A 27152-nucleotide genomic window follows, 5' to 3' on the forward strand; every position below is an offset into this window, starting at 1 on the left:
ACCTAATTTCCAAAGTTACCTCATCTGTCCGTAACTCTTCCGTGTATTTCGAGTTGTTTGAACACATCGATGACCTTAATAATTACAATATAGATTTTTTGATTTAGAAAAAGCAAATGTTAGAATGATGTAAAGAAAATATAACTGTAATTAAGTTTAAGGTAACAGTTGTTAGATGTCTATTAGGTTATACTAGACGATAGAATGTCATATTGAGAAATGTCCTCGACGTTACTTTGACACATTTCTTAAATATTTTTAAATATTAAAACGTAGCTCCTGTCCTCATAATCAATTCTTCCAAGAAACGATATATATACGATATAATAGATAGGAATAGCTGGTTAAATTCTAATTTGTGATCGGAGTCGCTTTAACAGGGATCGGAGAGACGGTCGACCTTAGATTGTAGACTATATATGAGGGACGGTGAACGTGAGCTCTTTTACAGTTAGAGGAGCACTCTTTCTTTTTGCATGATCGCACACACACACACACACACACACACACACACACACACACACACACATACAAATACATGTACGTACGCATATACATACATTTAAAGAGATATTGTACGTACGAATATTACAACATGCACTGATTCTCATGAATACGAACAGGAGATGAACGAGGAGAAGAGGGAAATATCGTGACAAAGTTATTTTTCGATTGGTTCTGATCGATTTTTTCCCGGCCAAGCATCTGATTTTAGATTGCACGACGTGGAGCTGCAATTGAAGGAAAGAGAGAGATAGATAGATAGATAGAGAGAGAGAGAGAAAGAAAGAGAGAGAGAGAGAGAGAGAGAGAGAGATTCAAACGTTACGCTCGATCGGCAAGAAACAAGGAAATCTTTTGCTCTCTTAACGCTCGATCGATCTCGATTGTCCTTTCTCTTTCTCTTTTTCTTAATCTTTTGATAAGGGATTATAGATCGTACAATTTCTTGGTTTTTTTTTTTTTGTTGTGAAGCTTGAAAGAACAAGAAGAAAAATAAAAGACATTGCGAATAGGTACCCAGAGTAGAAAAGAAAGAGTAGTGAAAGAGGAATAGAGCGAAGAAGGGTTGAGAAACAGCAGAAGAGAGAAAGGCATCGTTCGATATTCTCGACGGGAGGAAGCGTGTGCGCTTTAACAGTTTGCGCAGCGATCGGTGAGCGTGGCTCCGTTCCTCTACGTTATGTCTATGTCTCTCTTTTTCTCTGTTTCTCTCTCTCTCTCTCTTTTTCTCTCTCTCTCTCTCTCTATCTATCTATCTCTCTTAATGTATTAGTATCTCTCTTTTACACATTGTATCTTGTCGTATGTTACTCGTGTCTCACTTTCCGAGTATATTACGTAATCGCGATTTACGAGCTTATCAGCTGCGAAGCGGACGGCCTCTCCATCTATATCTATCTCTTTCTTTTTTGCTTGAAGGAAAATGCGTTTAAATTTCGCACGAATGAATACCGAGAGACAAAGAGACAATTGCGTCGTACGTATTGTGCATACACGTAGGTCTCTCTCTCTCTCTCTCTCTCTCTCTCTCTCTCTCTCTCTCTCTCTTTCTCTCCCTCGGCCACGACAGAGCAGACAGGCAGAAAGAGAGAGAAGAGAGAGAGAAATAACAAGGTCGAGAGGGAAATCAATTATATAGACATTGTATTCGATGTTCATCCGTTTTCTTCTTCGTCTTCGTTTTCTTTGAGACATTGATGATGCCATTATGATGTCTGATTATGATATAAATGCCATTAAGTCTATTCCCGCGAATTTTCCTCGACTTTGAAATTAAAACGTTCGTTCTTTAGTTTGTTAGTTATTTAATATATTAGTATCTTATGAAATGATTTCTTCCTTGTTTTTAATGCCTCGTTAAGTACGTCATTCGCGAGTATCTGATATACGGCGAGTACTTACGTATTATACGATGAAATTTTTTTAATTCATTAATGGAAAACATTTATCAAGCTTCGAGAAACTAAAAAAGAAAAAAATTGCATATTTTTTTGTCGAGAACGAAAGTTTTGATAATTCAAGTATAAAGCTCAAGGATAAAACAATTCTATTTTATAGATGCTTTTAACAAATTGATCTACGATCTACGAGTGTTTTTTTTTGTTTTTCTTTCAAGGTAACCATGAATATGAAGATGAATTTTATTTTTGACATAAAAAAAATAATAAGAATAAAGTTACTCTTTGATCGGAATAAATTTCGGAAGATACATCTCCAACAGCGTTTTTTTTTTTTTTTTTTTTTTTTTTTTTTATTGATCATTCTGAGTCTGATCCTTTATGCCAGTTTCTCCTTTAGTGAGCCGTACAATGTACCGATAATAACTCCTGAACGTAGTCTAAGCTCGTATTTGTTCGACGATCATGTTAGGTTCCCGAAACAGACCGCAACGACGTTGATTGTGTTACGTATTCAGTTAGATGGAAATTCTGTTTAGAAGCACGAAAGACGAAGAGTTAACGTTTACAGGAGGTATTTAGCACGTTGTTACTAAAAATATACACCGTTCCGGCCAGTATCGTGACATTATGCGAGTCTTCGATCGTCAAGTGGGAGTGAACGTTTGTTTCTTTGATTTCTAAGTTCTAAGTTTATGCTAATCCCAAAGACGATCATGCGAATGCGCATTTTCTTTTATTTCTATTCTTTATTTGAGTCTAAATTATTCATGATGTTCGACCGTGAGAGGACACGTAGATACATTATATTCATTTTGATATGCGTATATATGAATATTTAACATATCGACTATTTAGAATACATATACCATTAATTATTTGTTTATGTAAATAGTGTGATAAATAATTTTATTTCTGCGTTAACTTGATGTTTTTTTTTATAGATATATGATAGAGAAAAGAACAAAATTTATAGTCAATGAGTGTAAAGTTTAATTTTTAAATATCAATACGTATATTTGTATGTCAATATTTTTCATGAGGAAAAGAAAGAAAAAAGAAAATGAACTGGTTTTTCTTCTTACTAGTATCAATTTTACACCTATCTAAATAAATAAAATTCTGCCAATCAGCTTTTTTCATATAAAGGCCAATAAATAATTCTTATTTTACTATTGAACACTGTTCAATAGTAAATCCGAAATGGAACGTTATCGATTGATTGTGACATTGCGTTATAAATAATATACGGAGTATACGACTTTTATATCGTCACAGTTTCTATCAGATAACGATCGACATCGTGCCGTGTCGAAAGTACAGTTTCGATAAGAATTCTTGATAAAAATCGTGATTCTTTATCATCGCTTTTTTATTCGTATGATTTCATTCGCTTTCCTTTTTCTTTTTTACTTATCATGTAATATTAATTAAAAAAACAATAATTTCGCGTGTCAATTTAACCGTGTCAACATTATTATTATTGACTTCGTTGAATCAGAGAAATTTTGAATGAATCAACTATAATTAGCAAAAGTGTAATATTGTTAGTTCAGTCCAGTCCAAGTTTAAAGAGCGATTCTCTCGAATATAGACTGGCTTGTCCTAGTTTCACTTTTGACTTCTTGTAACTTTTTCGGCCATCACGTACAAACTTTACGTTTGAAACTATAATTAAAAAACGAACAAACAAAAAAATATCTGTCAATATTTTAAAAATTATTTCTCATTCGATTAACGGGTTTGGTTGATATGGTGTATATATTAATTACTTTCTACGATAGATAATAAAAATATAAAAATGAATTAACGAAACAGTTAAGGCTTTAGTATACCAAAAACTTTTAACAATCGAATTTGACTCTTCTTTTTGTCTTTTGTCCTACAAAAAATAGGCGACATTCTTACGATCGTATTATTCCGTTCTTAAAAAAGATCTACGGAAATTATTAGAATGTACTAAAATGACAGTGAAAGTTGTCTGCCAAAGTTGTTGTAAGCATCGAAGTCTCGTGCAATGCTTGTGTAACCTTTAAATCACAGCATCTTAGAAACTCTTGAGCGTGACCGTCGTAGTTGTCATCTTGCTCAAGAATCCCGTAAACTTCTTCTCTATCAACCTTAAAAAAAATACAAACAGTATCCTCGTTCTCTAGGATAAACGAATGGAAACGAGAAATCATGCAATTTACGTTTAAAAATTGCATTGAAATATTTTATTTGCCTCTCTATATCTTTCTCTTTATTTGCGGAAAACACGAAATACTACAAATCTCTGTGAATTGCATGTACCATAAGTTCGAGCAACTTTCATTTTCGAAAGATTTTTATCCTGAAAACCGTGCGGTTATTAGCGTCATCAGACTCTTCCTTTTTTACGTAAGACACAGTTCGTTGGTTTCGTCTACAAAATGATAGAAAAAGACAACGGATCTTTTCACGAAATAATCGAAATTGAAATAATCGTTCTATCGAGAAAACACATGGATAAAGTTCGAGCCTCGAGATAACTCTTACTTATGAGAATATAATTATCTCTTCTTTTTTCTTCTCTTTTTTCTTTCTTTCTTTTTTTTTTCTTTTTTTTTTTTACACTTCGTGTGTTCTATTTGAAACTCTCTTAAAATCGGGAAACGTGTGGTCGTCGGTGAAAGTCGGACATTGATAATTATTCTGTTCTTTCTTTCTAACTGCAATCCTCAGTGTTTTAAAACGGAAACCAATACACAACGACTAACGTTAAAGGTCCTTTCATTTGAAATTAACAATTCGTACATGCGGTGAATTTGTTAAAATGTGTCGATAATGCAACGAGATGAATAGTAATGCATTTTTGTTTAGGAACGATGCAACGAAGCGAATATATGTGTATGTGCGCGCGTATGCTGCGCCTCGTTCTGCTAGGCTTGGCTAGTTAGAAGCAACATGGAGAGAGATACAACGCGGCCATCGTAGAGCCATAAAGCCAGAGCAGAGAAAGTTAATTTCGCATGGCCGTTGAACCGATATCGCGATTACGTAGGGGAGTCGAGAGAAGTAACACATTGACGGTTATAGCGAGTTTAGCGAGTCTAGTTGCTGCTTGCATTAATATCTACAAAATGATCATTTGTTAATTTGATCGGCTAATGAATAGTAATATAATATATATATATATGTGTGTGTGTGTAACTAATGAAGCATCATGTAATTACATATAAATGCTCGTCAATAATTAGACAAAATAAATATTGTTTAATTAAGATTTATCGATAGAAAAATATGAATTATCTTTCACTTTTAAAATATTTATGAATGTTATCGAATTTCATGATTTATGATATGAAAGTTCGAATCTTTATTTTTTTTTTTTTTCCTATTAATGCTAAAATATATAATGTTTTGTTGTGAGCATGTGAAGCTGAAGACGTGATGATAAGATACACATGCCGAAGAACAGATGTGAAACTTTCTTTGTATTCATATCGCATTGGTGAATTTTCAAATAATCCGTCGTTCAAATATAGTGATATTAAAGTCCCTATTCGATCCAATGATATTAAACGATCAAATACCACAATCTTCGTGACATCTTTTCCTTATTCGCACAATTTCAAAAAAATGATATCATATGTTATTCAACGAGATAATTAAATCGTGGTTTATATCGTTATATATATGTGAAATACGTCGTTTTAATTTATCGACCTTTGATAATGGTTCACCTATTCTCTCAGACAAAATAGATTTCAAGACAGGCAAGTGAAAAATGACACGATTTGTTCGTGGAACACTCGGCGATGCGTGATTTTAAACAGCAGCCGGTACAAATGAGAGCATAAATACTCGGAACGTAGTGCGAAGCAACGATTTACACGTCGTTCAAACGTTCAATTTGATTCTACGGAAGGAAAAATGAAAGAAAAATGAAAGGAAAACACGAGAGAGAACACTTCAGAAAACGGATGGAACAGAAATGTTCGTCATGATCGCTTGTAGTTCTTTGGAAATTTGTACTTTCGAGAAAAAACTCTTTTACATATATATATATATATATATATATATATATAGGATGTTTTATTTGAGTACTTGAATTATCTCCATTATTTTGAATGATACAAAACAATATTTCGAGAAAAAATAATTTAATTTAAATATAGAGGGCAACAGTTTGATGAACAGAAAATGTTATTTTTTGTCAAGATCATCGATATTTTTTTTATGTGGTTATTGTTTCGAATAGAAAGTTAAATGAGAAATAATAATAATCGAAATTTTAGCATTCGTAGAAATCTCTAGAAACGATCAACGCTATATGACGAAATGTACATTGAAGTTTCGTTAGCAGTAATGGCAATAAAGCTATCCTTCCGAGACGATGCTAAATCAAAATGACTAATTAATATTTATCGATCGTTAGATATGTTTTAGCAACTTGGCTGAAAGGAATTACGTGTAAATGAAAATTAGTATATACGTATTTATTATACATATTTTATCCTCACTATACATATATGTACATAGATATAATCGTTCAAGAAGAAGCTTGAAAGTATCGCTAAATATAAGTCACTTGATGCAATCGACGCAGAAAAATATAAAATGATCGCACTTATATTTTTCTCTTTAAATTGTATTTTATATAACTGTTGCTATATCTCTGTTTTTACGTATATGTTTATTATTTCTTATTATTTATATTTAATATAAAAACATAATTTTATTTCATATTTTGTTAATTCTTAAATTTTATGCTTGTCATTATTTACATTTTTTATCAACATATCTTTGTATATATACAATTTTAATTTGTATCTTATAATCATTTCATTCTTATTTGTCTAATATTTTTCATACATATAAATAAATACATTTCTTTTTATCTTTTTTTTCTCGTTTAGCTATCAAAAAAAATTATATCGATTTTCTATAAATGTTCTTAAAGAGAAAGAAATGTGGGATTCACGTGTCTCGTTTTTTACAATCGAAATGGCTCACACTTTATACATCGTATCGATGCGGGTTGTCTAGTTAAAAAGAAAAGAGAGAGAAAGAGATAAAAGATTTTCTCGCGTGGGCGAATGGCGTACCTTCGTTCTGAGCTCTCTGACGACGTCGGAAACCGGTACCCGTTTCTCTCGAGAGCTGCGCAAAAAGACAATGGAGTGACCTTAGGAGCTCGAATATGGTCAAACCAGATTTTACATCTTTGCCGTTGCCCTCGAGGGTACACGCCTGGACCACAGAACTTTTCTTTCCTTCTTTTTGATATGTCGTTCCTGTCATGGTCATTTTTCATCGTCTATGCAACAATGTATTATAAATATTCATTCCTATGCAATCTGGAGTTAGAACAATATCAGTTAAAATTCATTTCGTCAGACATGCATGAGATTTCATCTAATTTCGTGCTCGTTCTAAACTATCTACATTGATCTTTTCTTTATTCATTTATTAATCCAAAATGTTAATCACGTAATCGAAACATGAAGGGCAAGAGGAAGATAAAATTAAATCAGTGTTATACACTAAATTCTTTTTGTTTCTTCTTCTTTTTTTTCTTTTTTTTTTTTTTTGTTAATTCTTTAGTGATATTTAGTAGTTTATACATACGATCACATTATATTTAATGTAAAATTTTTAATATTTCATTTTTAATATCCTTTGCAATTCATTTCAAAACAAAAATATGATATATAGTCTTCATAACTTAGCATTGAAATGTGAATAAAGGTTAATTCATTGTCTCGAGAGGAACGTCAACTCAATTTTATTGTGGAATTCGTCTATTTTAGTCTATTATGAAATTCATTTATCCGCGATACACACACACACACACACATATTTATATATACACACTCATAAATCGTGTTAAAAATAAATTAATTATCGCTGGAAATGTACTCGTTCATTTCTGTTAATGAAAAAGATGGCAAATAAGAGTGCAACTCTTTTCATTGGAAGGACTACATGTATGAATCACCGAATCAAGGGCAAGTTCAGGTGTCCTTGATTTCAAATAAAGGTGATTCATAATATTAAGAACATCCGAAATTATGTATAATTTGAAAAATAACGAAGATCTATTTTAATCATCTATTTGTTTAAAAATTAATATCTTTTATAATATGGAAAAGTACCTAAGATAATAATACGAATCACTCGCATAGTTATTGATCAATCAACAACGTCACCTTACTCTTCAAGGCTACAACAACGATAACTAGTGATACTTTGTTAGTGTTTACAAAAAAAAAAAAAACAAATATTATCATTTCTTATCTATCCATTCGTTATAACGTATTAATAAGATTTATACAGATGGTTTTTTGTTTTTATAAATTCCTTTGTTAATTTTGTCTCTTCGAATTTTGTTTTACTTGGTTCGTTCGATGTCGTCATCATCACGAATGGATTTCATCTTCGACATCTGTCTCGTTCGTTTAATTCTTTCAACGCATCTTTCGATTTTCTTACATCGAGTTACGCATAAAACGTTTCTAAAAGCGTACCTTATACTTACATTTACTTCCTGTATTTGTATGTAATAAGTAAAGTTCTTCAAGAAGAAAGGATTTTAAAACATATCAAAATGAAAATAAACGCTTAATACTTGACGATAAGCTTTTATCTGCTAAATTATATATAGTATCCATTGCATTTTTATTCGATCGTATCATTCTTATTTAATGTATAATAAAAATTGTGTATTTTATTATAATCAAGTTATAATAAGTGATTTAAAGAAACGTCCATTAAGTGTTCTAATTTCGTTAACATAAAATGCATATGTATGAAAATAGGACGTTTTTTTATATATACATATATATAAATATTACCTAGATACCATTTCGATAAATTTGAAAAGCACTGATCCAAAGTGAATAATTCTTGTTTTCTTTTTTTATGTTTCTTTTTGTTTCTTTCTCAAATACCTTATCGAAAGGATCTGAACTAAAAATATGTCTTTTTGGGATTCTTTTAGAATGTTGTAAGAATGCCGTCGCTATTGGAAGCCTTAGAGCTCAAGTACGGTAGCTCGACAACAGAATGCTCGTTGACGGACGACGAAGGAGAATCTGGCTCACCGAAAGCAGCTCTCTCAGTCAGCATTTTCATTCCAAAAAAATCACCACGTCACACGGTACCGGCATTGTTGGTCCTGCAGGACTGCGATATCGAGTGTGCCGGTAATGACGATGAAAAACTACGTAACAAATGTAAGAACGTTGAGGAATTGGACCTGGCACAGAACAAGCTCTCGCAATGGACTGAGGTCTTTGGTATACTTCAGCACATGCCCAAGATCAAGTTCGTTAATCTTAGCTTCAACTGTCTCGCCGAGGTGTTGGAGATCAAGCATGGCAACTACGATCTACTGAGGAATCTCGTATTGAATGGCACCAGAGTCTCCTGGTCGACGGTTCAAGGCTTAATACGTTTGCTACGTAATCTTGAAGAACTTCATTTGTCCTTGAACGAGTATAAAACTGTCGATTTAGATTATCGAAAGGTAGAGAACGTTAATAGATCATTGAAGAAGTTACACTTTACTGGGAATCCCGTTGAAGTTTGGAATGAAATATTGAAGTTAGGCTACGTTTTTCCGAATCTGGAAAGTCTCGTTTTAGCCGAATGTCCGATTAGATCTCTTGGACTTGAAGAAAATCGTAATTTATCTAACGATCGTGAAGATCTTCGGAAGCAAAATGAGGATTCGGAAAATTGTACGCAGGATAACGAGAATATGAATAACGTTGATGTCGAAGGACGTACATCGGTTGACGAATCGGGTAAACACATTATCACGGAGAACAAAGTCAGCTACGATAGGTCAGAATCGGAATCAGAGTCCAGTAGTAATAAGGTCCCATCACCTCACGATCCTTTTAGAATGCTTAGGTTCTTAAATATGAATGGAACATTGTTGGGAACTTGGGACGAGGTCGAACGACTTTCGAGATTTCCTGCATTGAAATCTTTAAGAATTCACAGCTGTCCCTTATTCGAAGTAAGTAACACTTGGGAATGATCTTTCTTTTTTCTTTTTTTTTTTTTGTCTTCATTCTTTGCCTCTGATTTTATCGTAGAAGATAATTATACGATAAACAACAAGTTAAATATCTTTTATTCTCTATTCTCTTTGTTTATCTCATAGAGTCCTCGAGAATACACGGAACATGAAAGACGTCAGTTGTTAATAGCAAGGCTTCCCAATGTCGAGACTTTGAATGGTGGTGGAGTAATCTCGTCGCAAGAACGCGAGGACGCTGAAAGAGCCTTCATTCGTTACTACATGGACAAACCGGAAGCTGACAGACCAGAAAGGTAACTTCAAATTTAATTTATATAGAATAGAATAAAGATCAATTGACCAGTAATCTGTCCTTCGATGATCTAAATTCTACCTATTAAACTCATTAATTAATTATATGTAATTGTTTTTGACATGCGTATGCGTACGTTATAATGTGTCCTGTCCTTCTTGTAAATGAAATAATGAAATTGTAAAAATCGATTTTTAGATATTCGGAGCTTGTGGCTATTCATGGGAAATTGGATCCTCTAGTACACGTTGACCTAACACCAGAGAAGAGGGTCAAGGTAACATTCACTTACGGAGATCTTGTCGAGGTAATTTTAAGTATTTAATTACTCATTTACTTATTGTTACGAAATAATTTCAAATCAAATATTTATAATCTTTTAATATAATTAATAATGAAGTTGATTAAATACAAATTCGTCTAAATTATTCTTTTTAGGTACGATCGGTAGATGTATATAGAACAGTTTTCGAATTAAAAACAAAACTGGAATCGATGGTGAAAATACCAGCGAATAGGATGAGACTCTTCTACGTAGATCAAGTGAGTTCAATTTTTTAATTAACTAATACGAATGTTGTTGCTTGTTTTCCAGAATTTTTGGTTCCTCGAACGGTGTCTTAATAAATGTGAAATAACGACTTAAGACCTTCCACGAATCCGCTGAATTTTTCCTTTGTCCTAAATGATCATCATTCGAATCCTTTTTATCAATTTTCTATTCTTAAGTGTTAATGAATTCGAGGTAAACATAAATGAAAAAAATGTTAAAGCTTCATTAGAGTATAACAAAGATGAATTTATATAATAATTATAATAATTATTACTATTATTATTTATCGCATTACAGGTGATGAAGGCACACCATGGACCCGAGGAGATGTTGTATCCTAACAAACAACTCTATCGGTACAATATTAGCAATGGTGACGAGATCATAATAGATAGCAAATTGAATCGATGCGCATCAGCACCTTCGAGTACGTCTTCCATACGATCCTGAGAAAAGTCCACTCAAGACTTGGAAACTTCCTAAATGCTCGATCATTTTCTTCGGTACATCGATTTTCGTAAATCGACATGATCAATACGATACAAAAAAACGAAAAGAAAGACGATCGAAAAAGTTTTTTCCATATACGGATAATAATTGAGCCTCGTCGATTCGTCGAGATCGAGAGTCTATTAAAGTTTCTTATTCTGGGAACTCGAATTCGATGAGAAAAATGAGATAATACAATGATTAAAAACAATAACAATTTTTAAAGAAAAGAAAGAGAGTTGATAATGAAAATGAAATTCGTCATTACGCTCTTATTGTTTTTAAGGAGAATAAAGAAAAGAGGAAGAAGGAACAGAAAATGAAGAAGGAGATAAAGTACATGATAATCTTGACAGTTAAAACACGATAACACGTCGACCATAATTTCATTATATATTCACGAATTCAAAAAAACGTTGCGAAGTACGTACAGTTACAAATAATTAAAGAATATTACGAGGACAAGGATAATACGTATGAAGCTCTTGAAAAGCGTTTTCAGAACAGACTATTTTTTATGCTTCGCATATAATTTTTCATAATTTATCATCTTATGATGCGGTTGAATGAACAACCGATACTACTAGCTATAATTACTAACGTTATAACAGACATAAATAAAATTCGTAAATAAAATCAAACACATGTCTCTAAACGATTTACGTTTGATAGAATCTTCTCTCATAAAAAAAAAAAAAAATAATTCGACTCGATGATGATTCTCGTTGTTAAGAATAGAATGAACTTGAAAATTGAAAGCAATAACTATCATGTTTCTTCATTTATTCTTACATTATCAAATTGAATTATACGTACATATGTAACATCGATGAGAAACAAACGTGTATAATTGTACGACAAACGTAATTGATATTCCATTTAAAAAGAGAATTTTATCCTGTGTCTATTGTCAACAAGAAGTCTGTTGTCGATGTATCATCATCGATAGAATTCGTGCAAGATGTGTTATATATTTTAAAAGAAAAAAAAGAAAATTATGCTTTATACGATTCTTTGTACTTAAAAGTCATAAAAGAGAAATGATTTATGCGCTAGTTCCTTTGCACGTTAAGGGAATCTCGTCGTAAATCGATGAAAGACAAACGTAATGATAAGAATAAGATCCAACGATAAATCCGTATGGCTCTGATAAAAAGCAAAAGTCCAATATATGAGCTGGTGATTATGAAAGTGGTTTAAGTAAAAAATTACAAAAATAACATTAGTTTATTATGTAATTCGTATGGTTATAGCCTAATTAAATGAATTACGCAATAAACTAATTTGCTCAAAGTTTCTACTTATTATTAGACAACCTTCATAATAACCGACTCATACTAAAAAGAGAAACTCACATATATACACACATACACACACACACACACACACACACATACACACACATATATATATATACCGTGCCAAAAAACAGGGTCTTCAATCGATTTCTCGGTCGTTGAAAATATCTCAACGACGAATCTATTTTTTTGGATTTAATTATTTTGATCTCTCGATCTTTGCAAATAAATCTAATTTCCAATTACAATTCCCTACTTGTTAATAACTTATGCATTTAATATAAAATAACAAATAACTCTTAAAAAATCGAAACGTTTTATACACATGCAAAAAGATAATAGAATGAATTAAAAAAAAAAAAAAAAAAAAAAAAGAAATGTAATCATTAATTTGTTTGTAATGAACAAATGTAAATTCGTTTATTTTTTCTATATATATCACATCGTCTCTTATTTTTTCTTTACTACATATACATTCATACGCACGCACTTACGCGCGCGCGCATACACACACACACACACAGATATATCTATTTATCTATCAGTATATTTACTCATATTCTATATTTATACATTTCTCCTGGAAACTTTATATGTATTTTCTTAAAATGATTTCAGTATTTCTTTCTTGCATATCAAGTAGATCATTAATTGTATATTGGACTCGTAATTCTCATCATTTCCCAAAGAGACAAAGATACGTTTATCTGCTTCTTCTAGTTAACCATCGTCTACCTATCGCATGGCTCTCGATTAAATCTGTCGATCTTCTTACTCTCAATTATACGAGCTTCTAGAAAAGCTTACATAAAGATTTCAAGCATAAGATTCCCTAACAAAAATTTAGACATTAATAATTTAGCTGAAATTTAAGCATAACTAACATTTCAAACTAAAGCAACTTTTAAAGTTTTTTAATCGATCCTCTTAACACGTTAATTTTTCTTACACGTTTGTTAAAAATCTTTGCACGATAGTAAAGATTAATGGATATGTATCTATGAAAAAATTGAGTCTATTTCGATGGACTTTAAATAAGAGAGAGAGAGAGAGAGAGAGAGAGAGAGAGAGAGAGAGAGAGAGAGAGAGAGAGAGAGAGAGAGAGAGAGAATGTTGCGTGCTTATAAAATGTTGCGTATAAATGTAATAATATTATTTTTACAGGCTCGAGCAATGTTAGTAGAGTAACTTGTAGAATCGTTCGTTAATGTTTTATAAAGAGGTCGATGAGCGTTGTTTATAAGTTGTAACTTGCGCGTTATTAATAATTATTAGATCAACGTCGAAATTAGAAAATCTCAATCATTCGTTTGTCCGGGACGAACTTTAAAGAGTCACTTAGTGCCTATCTTCTTAACGAGCTTTTCTGCTCAGATATTTCTACCACTGCCTTGTAAATACCGTTGATATATGTACGGTAATCCAGATTGGCAAGGCACTGTATATAATTAAAAACCAAAAAAAAAAAGAAATAAAAAAGATATAAAAGAAAAACAAAAGGTAAAGAAATAACACGCGATTAGTATTTTCTCAACAAAAAAAAAAAGAAAAGGAGAAAATTTCTGTCGGTCTATCATACCTGTAATTATGAGCCTCGTTCGATCACATGCTATCAAATTGGTGATAAAAATTAAAAAATCAAGAAAAGACAGATGGATGATAACCGCAAAAGTTGTTAGATTCTGATCTCAAAATTTCGTACGATGTTTTGATTCAATAATTGCATGTATGTATGTATACGTCATACATCGTTTACGAAATTGGAAAAGAATCGAGACATATGATTTTCTGCAGATAGGAATCGTACGAGAAAGTGTTATTTTTGTTTTCGCTATTGTCTATCGATTGCTGCATAAGATTGCATTTCTTGTTTTTTACTTTCTTGATTTAATTCGATTCGAGGGTTTCGACGTCATTTAGGCCTAAAGAAAAATATTGGAATATGAAAATTGATTGAAAATGAATTTTATCGGTGATTGCCTTTTGCTGCGGAAAATCGAAACGATTGAAATCAAAGTGGACGAACGCTGTGATCTAGCGCACTATACGTGTCTAATCTCGGATCTTGATATTCGTCTCATTTTCATTTTATAAAACATGATCATTTTTTTTGTGCTGGCGCAAATGTACGTACTAACAAAATAAATCGTTTACACTATACGTACCGATTCTCAATGATTGTTATCTATGTTATCCTTGAATATACTTGTGTTTCTTCATCAATTTTTTCTTAGTTGAATGTTACTATAATGACGTCTGAATAATAAACATTACGTTTATTAATTCTGAAGAGAGGCAGTATTTTATTGTTTAAAACCGCTAAAGTAGATAACTTGGCGAAGGAAATAAAAAAAGGCACAAGATACAGATCCTAGGAATTAATAAATACAGATGGCCGAGCGTGGACATCTGCCAACACGAATGGAACTCTGGGAATAGTACGCAGAACTGATATCACTGAAATGGAATAGATATTTTCATCATTTCCAAACTCACGAAATATGGCAGGAATTTTACACTCATCTTGAATAGACTTATGCTATTGTAAAAAAAAACGGACATCCATTCCACATAAACATTACACAAACCTATGCGCCAACATCAGAAAAAAAGTATGATGAAGAAGTCGAAAAACTTTATACATCCATCGAGAGGACTATTCAAATAATGATATAACTTTCATCATAGGAAACTTCAATAGTTAAAATTGAATAAGAAAGATGGATGAACATTATGAGAGACTATGGATTAAGGGAATGCAACGTTAAAGACGACAAGTTCTATCAATTCTATGAAGAGATGGGAATAAAGATAGCTAACATCTACTTCAAATGTATTGTAATTATCTAAGTGATGATACACCTGTAAGTGAGAAATCACCTCTTGATTCCACCTCCGAAAGGGACAGTTTAGATTAGGAAATAAATCGAATACATTCTGATAAATAAGCAATTCAAAAATTGAGTCAACAAATTACTCGAACTTAGATATTGGATCAAATTATAACTGTTAAATATGTAAGAGCGCTATATATCGAAATTATTTGAAGATTGTAGATCGGAATCATATGAAATTAACAATTACGAGGATACCAAAATTTTTAATTGAAGTTCCCCTGTGCTATTTTCAGTAAAATGAATTTCTTCATTAATCCTTCTCCGATAATGATATAAATCTTGAACTCTGTTATAAAATGGCAAAATGTCATATTTGGTACATCTTCTTATATGGCGTAGAAATGTGGACTCTTAAAATGTGAAAAACGAACCATTTACACAATACATGCCTTTGAAATGTAAATACTCAGGAGAATATTTTGAATGTATTGGTTTGAAAAAATAACTTAATGTTTCTATGAGTTCTTTTTTAGAATTCATAAAAATCGGGAATTAAGCGAGGGAAAATAGTTTATTTCATGTATATACTGAAAGAGAAAAAATACGAACTTCTACAACTAATAATCAAAGAAAAGATTAATGATCGACGCGATATAGACAGAAAGCAATTATCCTGCCTCAGAAATATCCACGAGTGGACAGAATACGAAAGGTTGAGTATCTCTTCAGGATAATAGAAGATAAAATTGCATTCATGTCAATAATCATCGATGTCAGTTGTACGAGTATTTATATTTGTTTAAATGTTAACTAAATATTAAATATGAGCATAAATACAAAAGAATGTTTAATTAGAAATGAAATTTAAATGGCATAAATTATAGATGGGCAACTAATAGATTACGGTCCGCATGTAAACTTTGCTTCTGTTTATTTATTCAGTAAAGTAAAAGAAAACAAATCTTCATTATTTGATACTGCCGTGTGCAATGAATTGTGCAATTTTTATTATCAAGAGTGATGAAATGATGATTGTTGAATTTAAATAGTGGAGAGATCGAATTGATTGATGATGAGACCATGTGATTCGCGACAAAAAAGTTGCTCACCTATGATTAAATATTAAAAGTATATCGAATGAATAATGTCTTTAAAAATTCAAACTAAGTATACTATTAAATAATTTTCATATTATAAAACTTTATTTCATTTTGAATAACATTCATTTTTGTTTTCTTTGTTTATGAATTTTAATTTACATGTGGTTAATCCATTTAATAATTGGAATCAGAAAAAAGAAGAATGTGTTTTATATAACATCAACTCTTCCTAAACATTTTCTAATACTATTTATATTACCGGTGACTCATGCGACGTCTGTCGGCTACGATACGAAGTGCGACAGTAATTTAAGGACGTCGTTATGGAAGTAACAGAATATTCTTATACATCTTTTGATATCTGACATATATGGTTTATAAATAATACAGTAATACATTATCTTTACTATATATGCATTCTTAATTATATAATAAATATTCTATCATAAATAATATTAACGTAATGGTTACTTAACATAAGGTTTAATGTATAATAAGTCGCAGTTATATCGTAGGTTAAGTATTTGTATTAAGTATTAGGTTATATCACAAAACTCGACTCACTTGATACAGTATTATCAGATGAAGTTTTCTATAAGTGACAGGAGAAGGCGCTTCAATCAACTTAAACTAGTTAGAATGAAACTCGTTGTTTCTTTTTGTCGTGATATAAATGATAATTTAAAAATTTTTATACAAATGTAATTTCTTTGTTTTTTCATGAAGTGTTTTGTTGACATAAAAAAATAAATAAAAGAAAGAATTTTTTTAATGGGATAAAACTGTCAACACATTGGGAATAATGGCGATGTTTGAAGCATTGAGAAAAGACTATAGCGTATGTATCGTTTTGGATTATTTGCGACACGTGCAACACATGTTTACATAATAAAAATTGTTATGATTATTTATAGGATTATTTACAACAATGTTTCAAGATAGCTGATGTGATTACATTCCAAAAGAAATGTATCGAACAATGTGCCAATGAAAGTGATCGGAAAGCTGCTGTAGATCAAGCTCTCCGTGATACATTACTTACAATTTTGATAGAAGATACACCTGAAAATGTAGGATCTCTTGAATCTTACATCACATTTTGTATCGAATTATGTAGAAAAGATTTAGCAACTGTTACTATGCCGGTCATGTTGCTTGGAGATATATTTGATTCTATGACATTGGATAAGTGTGAAAAACTCTTTACATTCGTTGAAAATAATGTGGTTGTCTGGAAAGAGGATCTCTTTTTTAGTCTTTGTAAAAATAATTTATTACGAATGTGCAATGATTTGCTTAGACGCTTATCTCGTTCTCAACAAACCGTATTTTGTGGTAGAATTCTATTATTTCTTGCAAAGTTCTTTCCATTCTCTGAAAGATCTGGACTTAACATTGTTAGTGAATTTAACTTAGAAAATCTAACAGAATTTGGCACTGAGAAAGCAGAAGATGTTCTGGAACAAATAACAAAAGATGAAGATAAGACTGAGAATAAAATACCTATAGATTATAATTTGTACAGAAAGTTTTGGGCTTTACAAGATTTTTTCAGAAATCCTAATCAGTGCTATAACAAAATGTATTGGAAAGTATTCTCAGCGGTAAATAAAAACAATTATATTATTATTAATCGATTTTATAAAATTGAATTTTTGTAATAATAATTTATTATTTTTGTTATAGCATGCATCTAATGTTCTGTCAGCATTTTCTTCTTTTAAATTGGAAGAGCAACGTAGTTATCCAACTACATGTATAAGATTAGATTCTACGATGGAAGGTTCTCATAAAGAAACGCATTATTTTGCAAAATACCTTACTAATCAGAAATTGCTGGAATTACAACTTTCTGATTCAAATTTTAGAAGATATGTACTGTTGCAGTTTTTGATACTTTTCCAGTATTTGAATAGCACCGTAAAATTTAAAGCGTAAGTAGAAATTAATGTAAAACAATTCCTAAGTATTTGATTTTTAAAATATCTAAAGTCGTAATAACGTAGTAAAGTTCTCCTAAGCATTTAGTAAAAGCTTTAGAAAGTCATAAAACGATGTTTGTTTTCCAAAGCTTCCTTGCCAGTGGCTATGAGACAAGGTCTGCTTTTATTAAATTGAACATTATGATTTTTACTTTACCGTATCTCAATGATATGTTTCATATTTAAGCGAGACGCACGAATTGAAGCCAGATCAAGTGGAATGGGTTAAAGCTACAGCGGAACAAGTTTATACCTTGTTGACAGAAACACCACCTGATGGTCCATCGTTTACCGAAACTGTGAAGAATATTTTAAAACGAGAAGAGCATTGGAATGCATGGAAAAATGAGGGTTGTCCACCTTTTAAAAGACCTGCGTCTGAAAGTACTACAGAAGCTGATGATGATGCTAAGAAAGTTAAAAGATCAAAACGAAGAATTGGCGACGTTATTAGAGATGCTCAAGCTGTTGGGAAATATCACGTGGGAAAGTTAGTCATTTCATTTCTTTTTCAATCTTTTATAATATACTATTAGAAATTATATTTTAGCAAGTAAATATATAAATTTATATTTTATAGTCCAGAGCTTACTAAATTATGGAATCTTTGTCCAAATAACTTGGAGGCATGCAAGTCGAAAGATAGAGATTTTCTACCATCATTAGAGACATATTTTGAAGAAGCTATAATGCAATTAGATCCAAGCGCAATGGTGGAAGAAGAATATAAGTGAGATATGCTTTTAAAGGATAGTAATGTTTAATAGTTAACATTTAATTATAACATTATGTTTTTATAGAAAAGTAAATGATGGTAATTTTGGATGGAGAGCATTGAGATTATTAGCTAGAAGAAGTCCACACTTTTTCGTTCATGGAAATAATCCAATAAATAGACTTCCAGAGTATCTGGAAACTATGATAAAAAAGATTGCTAAAGATCGACCAGTGAGTGTTAATATTAATTTTAAAAGTATTTTGATAATAAGGGATTTTCATATTATCATTAATGTCTTGTGTTTGTGGCGATAAAATATATCCTTTATTGATAAATATGTAATCGAAATTACAGCAAGCACAATCCGATGTAAAGGTCGAAGCAGAAGATACTCCGCCACCAGATTCAAACGATCAGGAATATAGCGAAGATGTTTTAAAGCAAGAAAGTGAACAAACGGATAATGAAAATGTAGAAACAAAAGGAAGAGAAAGTAAATTGAATAAAGTTACACCCGAAATGGTAGCAAAATTATCAGAAGTGCTCAAGGGGGATTGGAAAAAATTAGCAGCTAAGTTAGGTTATACTAATGACGAGGTTAGTCTTCTATTTGATTCATAAAAGAATCAAATTAGAATTTTGTATAATATATAATATATATTTTTTACAGATTGTATTTTTCCAAGGCAAACCAACTCCTTACGAACAGTGTAAAAGTATGTTAGAAATTTGGGCAGAAGAGGATGAGGATGCATCTGTAGAAAATTTGGCATATATTCTTGAAGGACTAAAGTGTACAGAAGCAGTGGGTATTTTAAAGACTTAAAAAACAATTTTTCAATTTTCTATAAATGTGAATAAATCGTTAGTCGAATATAACATTGTGATGTATATAATTACGAGTTATTTAATAAATAAATCAATTTTTATCGTCGACTCATATCAATAGTTACTTTATGCGTATACCAGGGAGAATGATTGAAGGTGTGAAAAATGCACTTTCCGTTTTTATTTAGAAAGATGATAATAAAGTGTACAAATAATACAAAATTTGGAACTAAAATGTTGTCAGTGCAAACTATATTGAAGGATAATTAGTTGTACGTTATTCTTTTTTTTTTTTTTCTTGGGCGCCGCGGTCTAAATTACATTAAAAAGTTCCATTTATTTGCGTTGTATTCGCCGACAAGCATGCTGACAACCTAAGTATATAGAGTTACAACGTTTTTTTTTTTTCTCTTTTTCTACATAACTGTAATAAATTAGTTTAATGTTAATCGTAATATATTTTCAAGTTACAGACAACACTGATTCGATTCATGCTCGTGATATGAAGCGGTAATGATAAGATGGGAAAAATGTTCGTTTCCTGAAAGAGTAAGAAGTACGAACTGAACGAGTGAACTCTTTTAAATAAGTTTATGAAGATATTATTATTCGTTAGTCTGGCAGTTTACGAAGCTTTGGCGATTCTCCAAGAAACCATTCACTCGTACAGTTCTCGATCAGAAAACAACACTGTACGATTATGAGACAATTAATGCAACTTACATATCGCGCAGAGCATAAATCTGATCTTCACTTGAAACGAACAGCGACTCATCATATGGAATTCTTAATTGATGTTTCTCTTACATCTAACATACACACTCATATGTATCGGCTAAAATGTAAACGCGTCTCGATGCGCGGATATGATCTCCGTTTAGATTTACTTAGGTTTTTAAAGAGCAATAATTTACGATCTAAACATCAAATCGTGATCAATCGTGCGTGCCTTAGAAATTTTTCCATTCAGAGTTTTCTCCTCTTTTTAGGACATCAGGCAAAGAGAGAGAAGGAAATTGAGCGCTGGACGTAGATAATTTTTTAAAGGGAACGCTTAAATAATTCGAGAGACAGAGAATGCTCTGAGATTCTGAAAGTTTATGAGATTTTCTTCCTTTTTCTTTCTTTCTTTTTTTTTTTTTTTTCAAAACTTATCCGCTCGATTCGACGTTTTCATTAATATTACGGTATGATGATCGATATGAAACGTTGACGAACGTAGTATGTCTAGACGATCAGTCTTCTTTTTAAGAGGATAAACGGAAACTTCTTTGAAGCGATAATAAGGGCTTTGCTTACGAGTTATAACTTTGGAAATAGAGAGGATAGTAGCATTCCAGGATATGAGAAACGAGATGAAACGTGACCGTTTCCATTCTTTTCGCGATTTGTTTCACATTCATTCTAAACATTTTTGTTTTTGGTATATGTGTCACTCGAGGTTTTCTTTTTTTTTTTGTTTTTTTTTTGTTTCAATGCGAGTACAGTTATCTCATTCACAGTTTGTTTGATACAATCTTTACGGTCGGTACATCTCGATTTCTATTTACATAACGGCTTGGAAATATTTATGTTTAACGAGAATCTTCAATTTTTCATTAACGCTTCCAAATGTCTCTTATAATCGCTCTCTGTCATCTCTACGTCATCTTCCACAGCATCGCTGTTCCTTCGTCTTCTCGTGACCTCGCTGGTCACTTCTATGCAGAGTAGGGCAAACTTGTTATCGCAGGAGTAACGAACTTGCTCCAAAAGCCGACCTCCTATTAGAGGTGATCCTAATCCATAACGATCAGAGCTGCTTGAATGCCAGGCATCGCAATAAGTGTCCATCGCTCTATCTCCGAGTTTGTGCGAACCATGCCATGCTACTTTCTCCGGCCTAAAATGATAGATAATTCATAATAATTCATACTAGATCACTAAAAAGTGATTTTATAAGAATTCGATGGAAAAAGTGAAATATTTATTTATTGTTTGATTTAAGATTATCATTAATCAATTATGTTTGTTCATATTTCTCTGATTATTTAAATATGACACTTTAGAAATAGATCTCACTGCACGCTTCGTTGATAATATGTAGCATTTAGCATCGTAGATTCTTGAGATAAACGATAAATAAGGTAGTTCATGTCAGTTAATTAGATTTTTAGAAAGTTTGTTATTGTGATCATTTGAGTCTAATTTTTTCGATTCACTTTGCTACAAGCGTTGCTTACGAGCACCATCTATTATTAACTTTTTTAATCCTATCATTAATCCTCACGACAAATAATCTTGTTTAACTTAAGCTGCATAGAGCGTTGTTTAAAATAGATGTTAAAAGAGTTTTTCATTGATAAATGGCATTCCCAAGTAATATTATCGATGAAGTTTGGAGTGATGCCTATCTTCAAATCTCGTACTTAATATTTATATATATATATATATATATAATTATAAATTAAACAATTATCGAGAATAAATGTAATAGATTAATAATAATCTCAAATAAGATAATAAAAAAGAAATTGATTATATATTACAGTATTTTACTATAAATAATTGAACTATTCGAAACTGCTTGTTTTCGTTTCTAACAATTTCATATAGTATTGATTGATCACTGTTATCTTTAAAAATTATTATTAATTACCAGGCAAAGTCTGTTAGAATATTTTTCCCATTGAAACTATAGATTCTTGGGTTTTGAGAAAAGTAGGCTCCATTGCCATTGAACATTTCTTTCCACGAATTGAAAAGAACGTCACCCTGAAAATGTTCAGATTTTATTTTTGTTTATCCTTTGAATAATAATATAATAAATAATTTTTTATTAAAGATTTTACCTTGATATTAACGATTGGAAGATCACGATCTCCAAGTCTGACGATACTATCAACGTTTTGCACTCTGGAGCTTAAGAATGCACGGAAAGTACCTCTCAAGCCTGCTCTCTTTGCTTGACGATAGCAAGCGTAATCTGCACCTCTTACACCATGCATGTCTCCGGTAAATGGTTCGTTTAGTGCTGCCATTCTTAACTAAAAAATTACATACATATCATAATAAGTATATACTTTTTAATTAGATAATGAACCTAATTAGTCAAAATGTGTCTTAAATAATGACATAATTTATCTTACCATTCGAGGATACCACTTGATAGCAGAAAGAAATTATTATTTTCAGTTTAAAATCGGATAAATTTATATAAATTTTCCTATAAAGTATATTAAATAAAGATAACTCACTCCTGTACCGTCCGCCTTCACTGGTATTTGATTTATTAGGTTTGAAGCTTCGAAAGGTGGATTTGCTGGAGGTGGTGCCGTTGTTGGTGGTGCAGGAGTTGTTATTGGAAGAAGGGAGCCAAGCTGAAAGATATGAGATAAGTATACAACACTATCAAATATATGTTTTGCATTCAAATTGTTATACTAACTGCTATATATTGCCATCCATTGTTAACTCTTACAAGCAAAGCTTGTTCGTCTATGATATATGCCAGAGTTCCAACTGGGCTGACACTCGACATCTACGATATCAAGGGAAAAGCTATTAATATAAAAACGAATTTTCGGAAAGTATTACTGTAATATATACAAGTTAATGATATCTTTACCTTTGTCATAGCTTCCGTATTTTGAAATGTTACTGCTCCTGGGACAATCTTTGTTGTACTTTCCAAAGGACCTCTAGTAGCCGCGGTAACAGAACCTTTAATGGAACGGTATAGATTTACTGATAATAATTAATCTTATCTATGAAATATATAATTAAACTAACAAGATTTCGCAGATTCCTTTTATTTTATTAACACAAACGATATTTAAACGAGAATATATTTACGAGTTTCAATGATTAACAATGATTGATATAATATTATGAAAGTTTTCTGTGTTATGGTAATTTATGAAGCTACCTAAATGTTCCTTTAATTCTTTCAGCTGCTTTAATTCACGAAGTGCCTTCAATTCGTCCAAACTGCTTCTGGGTCCTTGCGATACGCACGTAAGCAAATTTATATTTAAATTATGAGGCATTCTCATGGGAAATATGTACATGCATATATTTCTACAAACGTTGCCATTTATATATTGACGCTGCTTTATTATCTTTAGTTATGCATGGTATCCTACCTTGTCTCATTCCATAATAATCTCTTTCTCCGAAAATATGACTTCTACCAATTCCTGGTTCGCCTTTTTGCCCTATCAAAGAGAGTCCAGGTGGACCTGGAGGTCCTGGGGGACCTGGAGGTCCTGGTACAGCAATATAGTTTCCTTGAGAAGATGGGCCAGGTGGACCAGGTGGTCCTGGTGGTCCTCGTTGTCCGTCTCTTCCATGCTGTCCTGGAATTCCTGGCATTCCATCATCTCCTTTTTCACCTTTCCTCTAAAATAAACGATGTGGTATGTATGTGAGCATATTTTATCTGTTTTTTTTTTTATCTCGAAGATTATTATACAAGAATCTTACACCAACTGGGATTCCATAAGAACTTGGTGCTCCTGGTTCTCCTTTCTCTCCTTTCGATCCAGCCGAGCCTGGACTTCCTGGAATTCCTGGTGTTCCAGGACGGCCCTATGAAAGTTTATAAGACAAGTATTAGTTATCGGAAATCGATAAATACGAAACTTACTTCCTCTCTCCAAACAAAATTTATATTTGTACTTAAATTCTCGTTCATTATTTTCTTTTTCTTTCTTACCTTTATATTATTCTTCATGCAGCATTAAAAGAGAAAAATGCATGAGTTTATTCGATAATATAATGCAGGATATGTAAAAGAGTTTATTCGGGTATAAAGAAATCAAACGATTAGGTCAGAGAAATTTATTCTTTCCTTACCATCCATCCTGGTAGACCAATTTCTCCCATTACTCCTGGCTTTCCGGGTGGTCCAACAGGACCTGGTGGTCCAGGACGACCTCTTCTTCCTCTTTTACCTTCTGCACCTTTTTCTCCTTTGATGGTAATATAGTCACCGGAATTGGCGATGGCAGTAACACCAGGAGGACCCCTTTCACCCCTTTCTCCTTTCAAACCCGGAATTCCAGAAGCTCCGGGAACTCCGTCCTTACCGGGTTCGCCTTTATCTCCTTGCGGTCCTTGAATTCCATTTACACCCGGTATACCGGCTGGTCCGGACTCCCCTTTATCTCCTTTTTCGCCTTTAGTTCCTTGATCGCCTTTATAACCACGTGGTCCGGATTCACCCTTCTCACCCCTCTCTTCTAACCCTTTACATGAATTTCATAAATCACTTTTCATGAACGGAGTTAATTCAGAATTTTTGTAACTATAGAAAAATTATTATTCGTAACTTATTCTATTTATCGTTTGATTTTTTAACAGGATAGTTATTAAATTATCGAACGTTTTAATCATTAGTAAATATTCCATTCATTGAGAATGGACAATAATAATCATCGTATAAAAATGGATTTTTACGAATCGTTTCTCTAATCGTAAAAGATACATATAAAATTACGATGCAAATGTAGAGGAAATTGGAAAAAATACAATCGTATATTTACTTGAATAGAGTGAATTAATTAAAGAATTCTAATTAAGATATGCATTTCAATTAAAAGAAAGAAATATTTTAGGCTAAGGAAGTTCCTTGAGTTTAAAGATATTTGGTAGTAAAATAGTGGTACGGAACCATTTACGCTTTGTAGAATTTGCATTCAGTGAATTTAGTTAACGAATAAGCGTATCAAGTTATTTTGCCAGCTGTTGATAGAGAAGTAATACTGTAGCACGAGTTGGAAATAGAATAGATCTCGTTATACAAAGCAATGTTTGCGAATATTTTATAATTTCGTTTAGATATTCTAATAACTTTATCGTTGATCTTTATACATTATATAATATTTAATGAAATTCAAAGAGGTAATTATTAAAAATTTCACCTGAATCACCACTATATATTACACAAACTGCATTAATAATTTTATCTTTATATATGATTTTTAATAAATTTGAATGAGCTAATTATAGAAATTTTCACCTGTATCTCCAACGTTTATACCACCTGGACCACTGGGCCCTGGTGATCCTGGTGGACCAGGTGGACCTGGTTTCCCTTCGGGCCCAGCATCACCCTTGTCACCCTTTTCTGCTGGTCTTCCATTCTCTCCAGGTGCACCAGGAAGTCCTGGCGCTCCTGGAGCACCTGGTTCTCCTTTGAATCCTTGTATTCCTCTTGGACCTTCCTTCCCGTGTTCTCCTTTTCCACCCTTGTGACCAGGTTCTCCCTTGACGCCCTTTCCACCCGGAATTCCGGCTTCTCCTTTTGGACCAGGATTTCCTGCTGTACCTGATTCACCTTTCTGTCCTGGTAGACCTGGTCTCATCGTGATACCTTCGGTCTAAATAAAATAACAAATATTAGTTATATATTCTTCGATCCATATTTCAAATCGTACGAATGAATAGACTTAGATTGATAATGATTTAAATTATTAAGTTGTTAAAAGATCTTTGAATTTCATTCTTCCATACAAATTCATCAATCTAGTTTCATATACTGAACAAAGTTATGTATTCTCATATTTTATATTTATATAGGATAAAACATTTAAATAGAAATGTTTGAATTAGTTTGGTTATATATATATAATATTTTATTAAGTATTATAATATTTTATTAAGTGCTATCCTGCAAATATATATTTATATATATATATATATATATATATATAAATATATAATAAATATATATATATATATTTGCAGGATAGCACTTAATAAAATATTATACTTTTTGAGAAGATAAGTATAGTGATAGAAAAATTTTTCCTATACATAAATAAAGCATATAAGTTTATGCGTAACATTTGTAGATACTCATTGAAAAAAGGATCGAATATATAAAAACGATACGATTTAGTATCTTTGTTAGATTGTTTGTAGTCTCTACAAAGATTAATAATTAATGTAACGTCTCAAGAGGTTGCTGCTGAGAACAACTTAATCTTTGATATACGTTTTAACGGAGGAAAACATTGCGTAGAGAAGGACGAACACTTCAATTTATGGTCGGAGATTCGTCATAATGTAGTATCATTTTCATAATAATGTTATCTTAATTACGCACATCTCTTAAATAAACGATGTATCTGTAGTGTAGATTTAGGGTGGAAACAA

At 31.9% G+C, this 27152-nt stretch overlaps 3 protein-coding genes across 8 annotated transcripts in view; 2 read left to right on the top strand and 1 right to left on the bottom strand.

The window, feature by feature from the left end:
- mlt (tubulin folding cofactor E like protein mlt) overlaps positions 1-12925 on the top strand; it is a 13244-nt gene extending 319 nt beyond the window's left edge. Inside the window, exons 2-6 of the mRNA XM_035873607.2 lie at positions 8866-9891; positions 10039-10208; positions 10406-10514; positions 10646-10750; positions 11058-12925. Of these exons, the coding sequence (XP_035729500.1) occupies positions 8878-9891; positions 10039-10208; positions 10406-10514; positions 10646-10750; positions 11058-11210 (1551 nt within the window). The 5' untranslated portion in view covers positions 8866-8877 and the 3' untranslated portion in view covers positions 11211-12925. The remainder of the gene's footprint in view (positions 1-8865; positions 9892-10038; positions 10209-10405; positions 10515-10645; positions 10751-11057) is intronic.
- Positions 12926-16769: 3844 nt separating this feature from the next.
- On the top strand, positions 16770-20114 carry Hpr1 (THO complex 1-like protein Hpr1). Of its 2 annotated transcripts, XM_035873605.2 has the most exons (10): positions 16770-16873; positions 17211-17322; positions 17399-18088; positions 18171-18418; positions 18556-18582; positions 18654-18956; positions 19047-19196; positions 19267-19414; positions 19539-19781; positions 19855-20114. In XM_035873605.2, the coding sequence occupies exons 2-10, from the start codon at positions 17287-17289 to the stop codon at positions 20008-20010; spliced, it is 2001 nt and encodes a 666-aa protein (XP_035729498.1). In that variant the 5' UTR covers positions 16770-16873; positions 17211-17286; the 3' UTR covers positions 20011-20114. The 2 variants fall into 2 exon arrangements, with proteins under 2 accessions (XP_035729498.1, XP_085516566.1); XM_085660440.1 differs by lacking the exon at positions 18556-18582 and having other exon boundaries at positions 16772-16873; positions 19855-20110.
- A 1309-nt stretch (positions 20115-21423) lies between these two features.
- The window catches only part of Mp (collagen XV/XVIII-type protein multiplexin), a 205225-nt gene continuing 199496 nt past the window's right edge, over positions 21424-27152 (bottom strand). For 4 of the 5 annotated variants that reach the window (XM_085660425.1, XM_085660420.1, XM_085660434.1 and 1 more), the window contains 11 exons: positions 26014-26374; positions 24849-25240; positions 24477-24581; positions 24137-24392; positions 23920-23994; positions 23620-23714; positions 23440-23532; positions 23249-23371; positions 22844-23038; positions 22651-22766; positions 21424-21894 (listed from right to left, as the gene is read on the bottom strand). In XM_085660425.1, coding sequence (XP_085516551.1) covers positions 21600-21894; positions 22651-22766; positions 22844-23038; positions 23249-23371; positions 23440-23532; positions 23620-23714; positions 23920-23994; positions 24137-24392; positions 24477-24581; positions 24849-25240; positions 26014-26374 — 2106 coding nt within the window. In that variant the 3' untranslated portion in view covers positions 21424-21599. The remainder of the gene's footprint in view (positions 21895-22650; positions 22767-22843; positions 23039-23248; positions 23372-23439; positions 23533-23619; positions 23715-23919; positions 23995-24136; positions 24393-24476; positions 24582-24848; positions 25241-26013; positions 26375-27152) is intronic. The other variant, XM_085660431.1, reaches the window with a different exon arrangement.

This window comes from Vespa mandarinia, chromosome 1, assembly GCF_050613455.1.
Source record: "Vespa mandarinia isolate Hongniang chromosome 1, ASM5061345v1, whole genome shotgun sequence".
Lineage (NCBI taxonomy): Eukaryota > Metazoa > Arthropoda > Insecta > Hymenoptera > Vespidae > Vespa > Vespa mandarinia.

What these genes read in the sequence shown, in the direction of transcription:
- Hpr1 (XM_035873605.2), top strand. Translation starts at nt 17,287, where the DNA reads ATGGCGATGTTTGAAGCATTGAGAAAAGACTATAGC. An exon ending in CATTGAGAAAAGACTATAGC is followed by an intron (nt 17,323 to 17,398) that starts GTATGTATCGTT and finishes GATTATTTATAG; the next exon opens with GATTATTTACAACAATGTTT. An exon ending in GGGAAATATCACGTGGGAAA is followed by an intron (nt 18,957 to 19,046) that starts GTTAGTCATTTC and finishes TATATTTTATAG; the next exon opens with TCCAGAGCTTACTAAATTAT.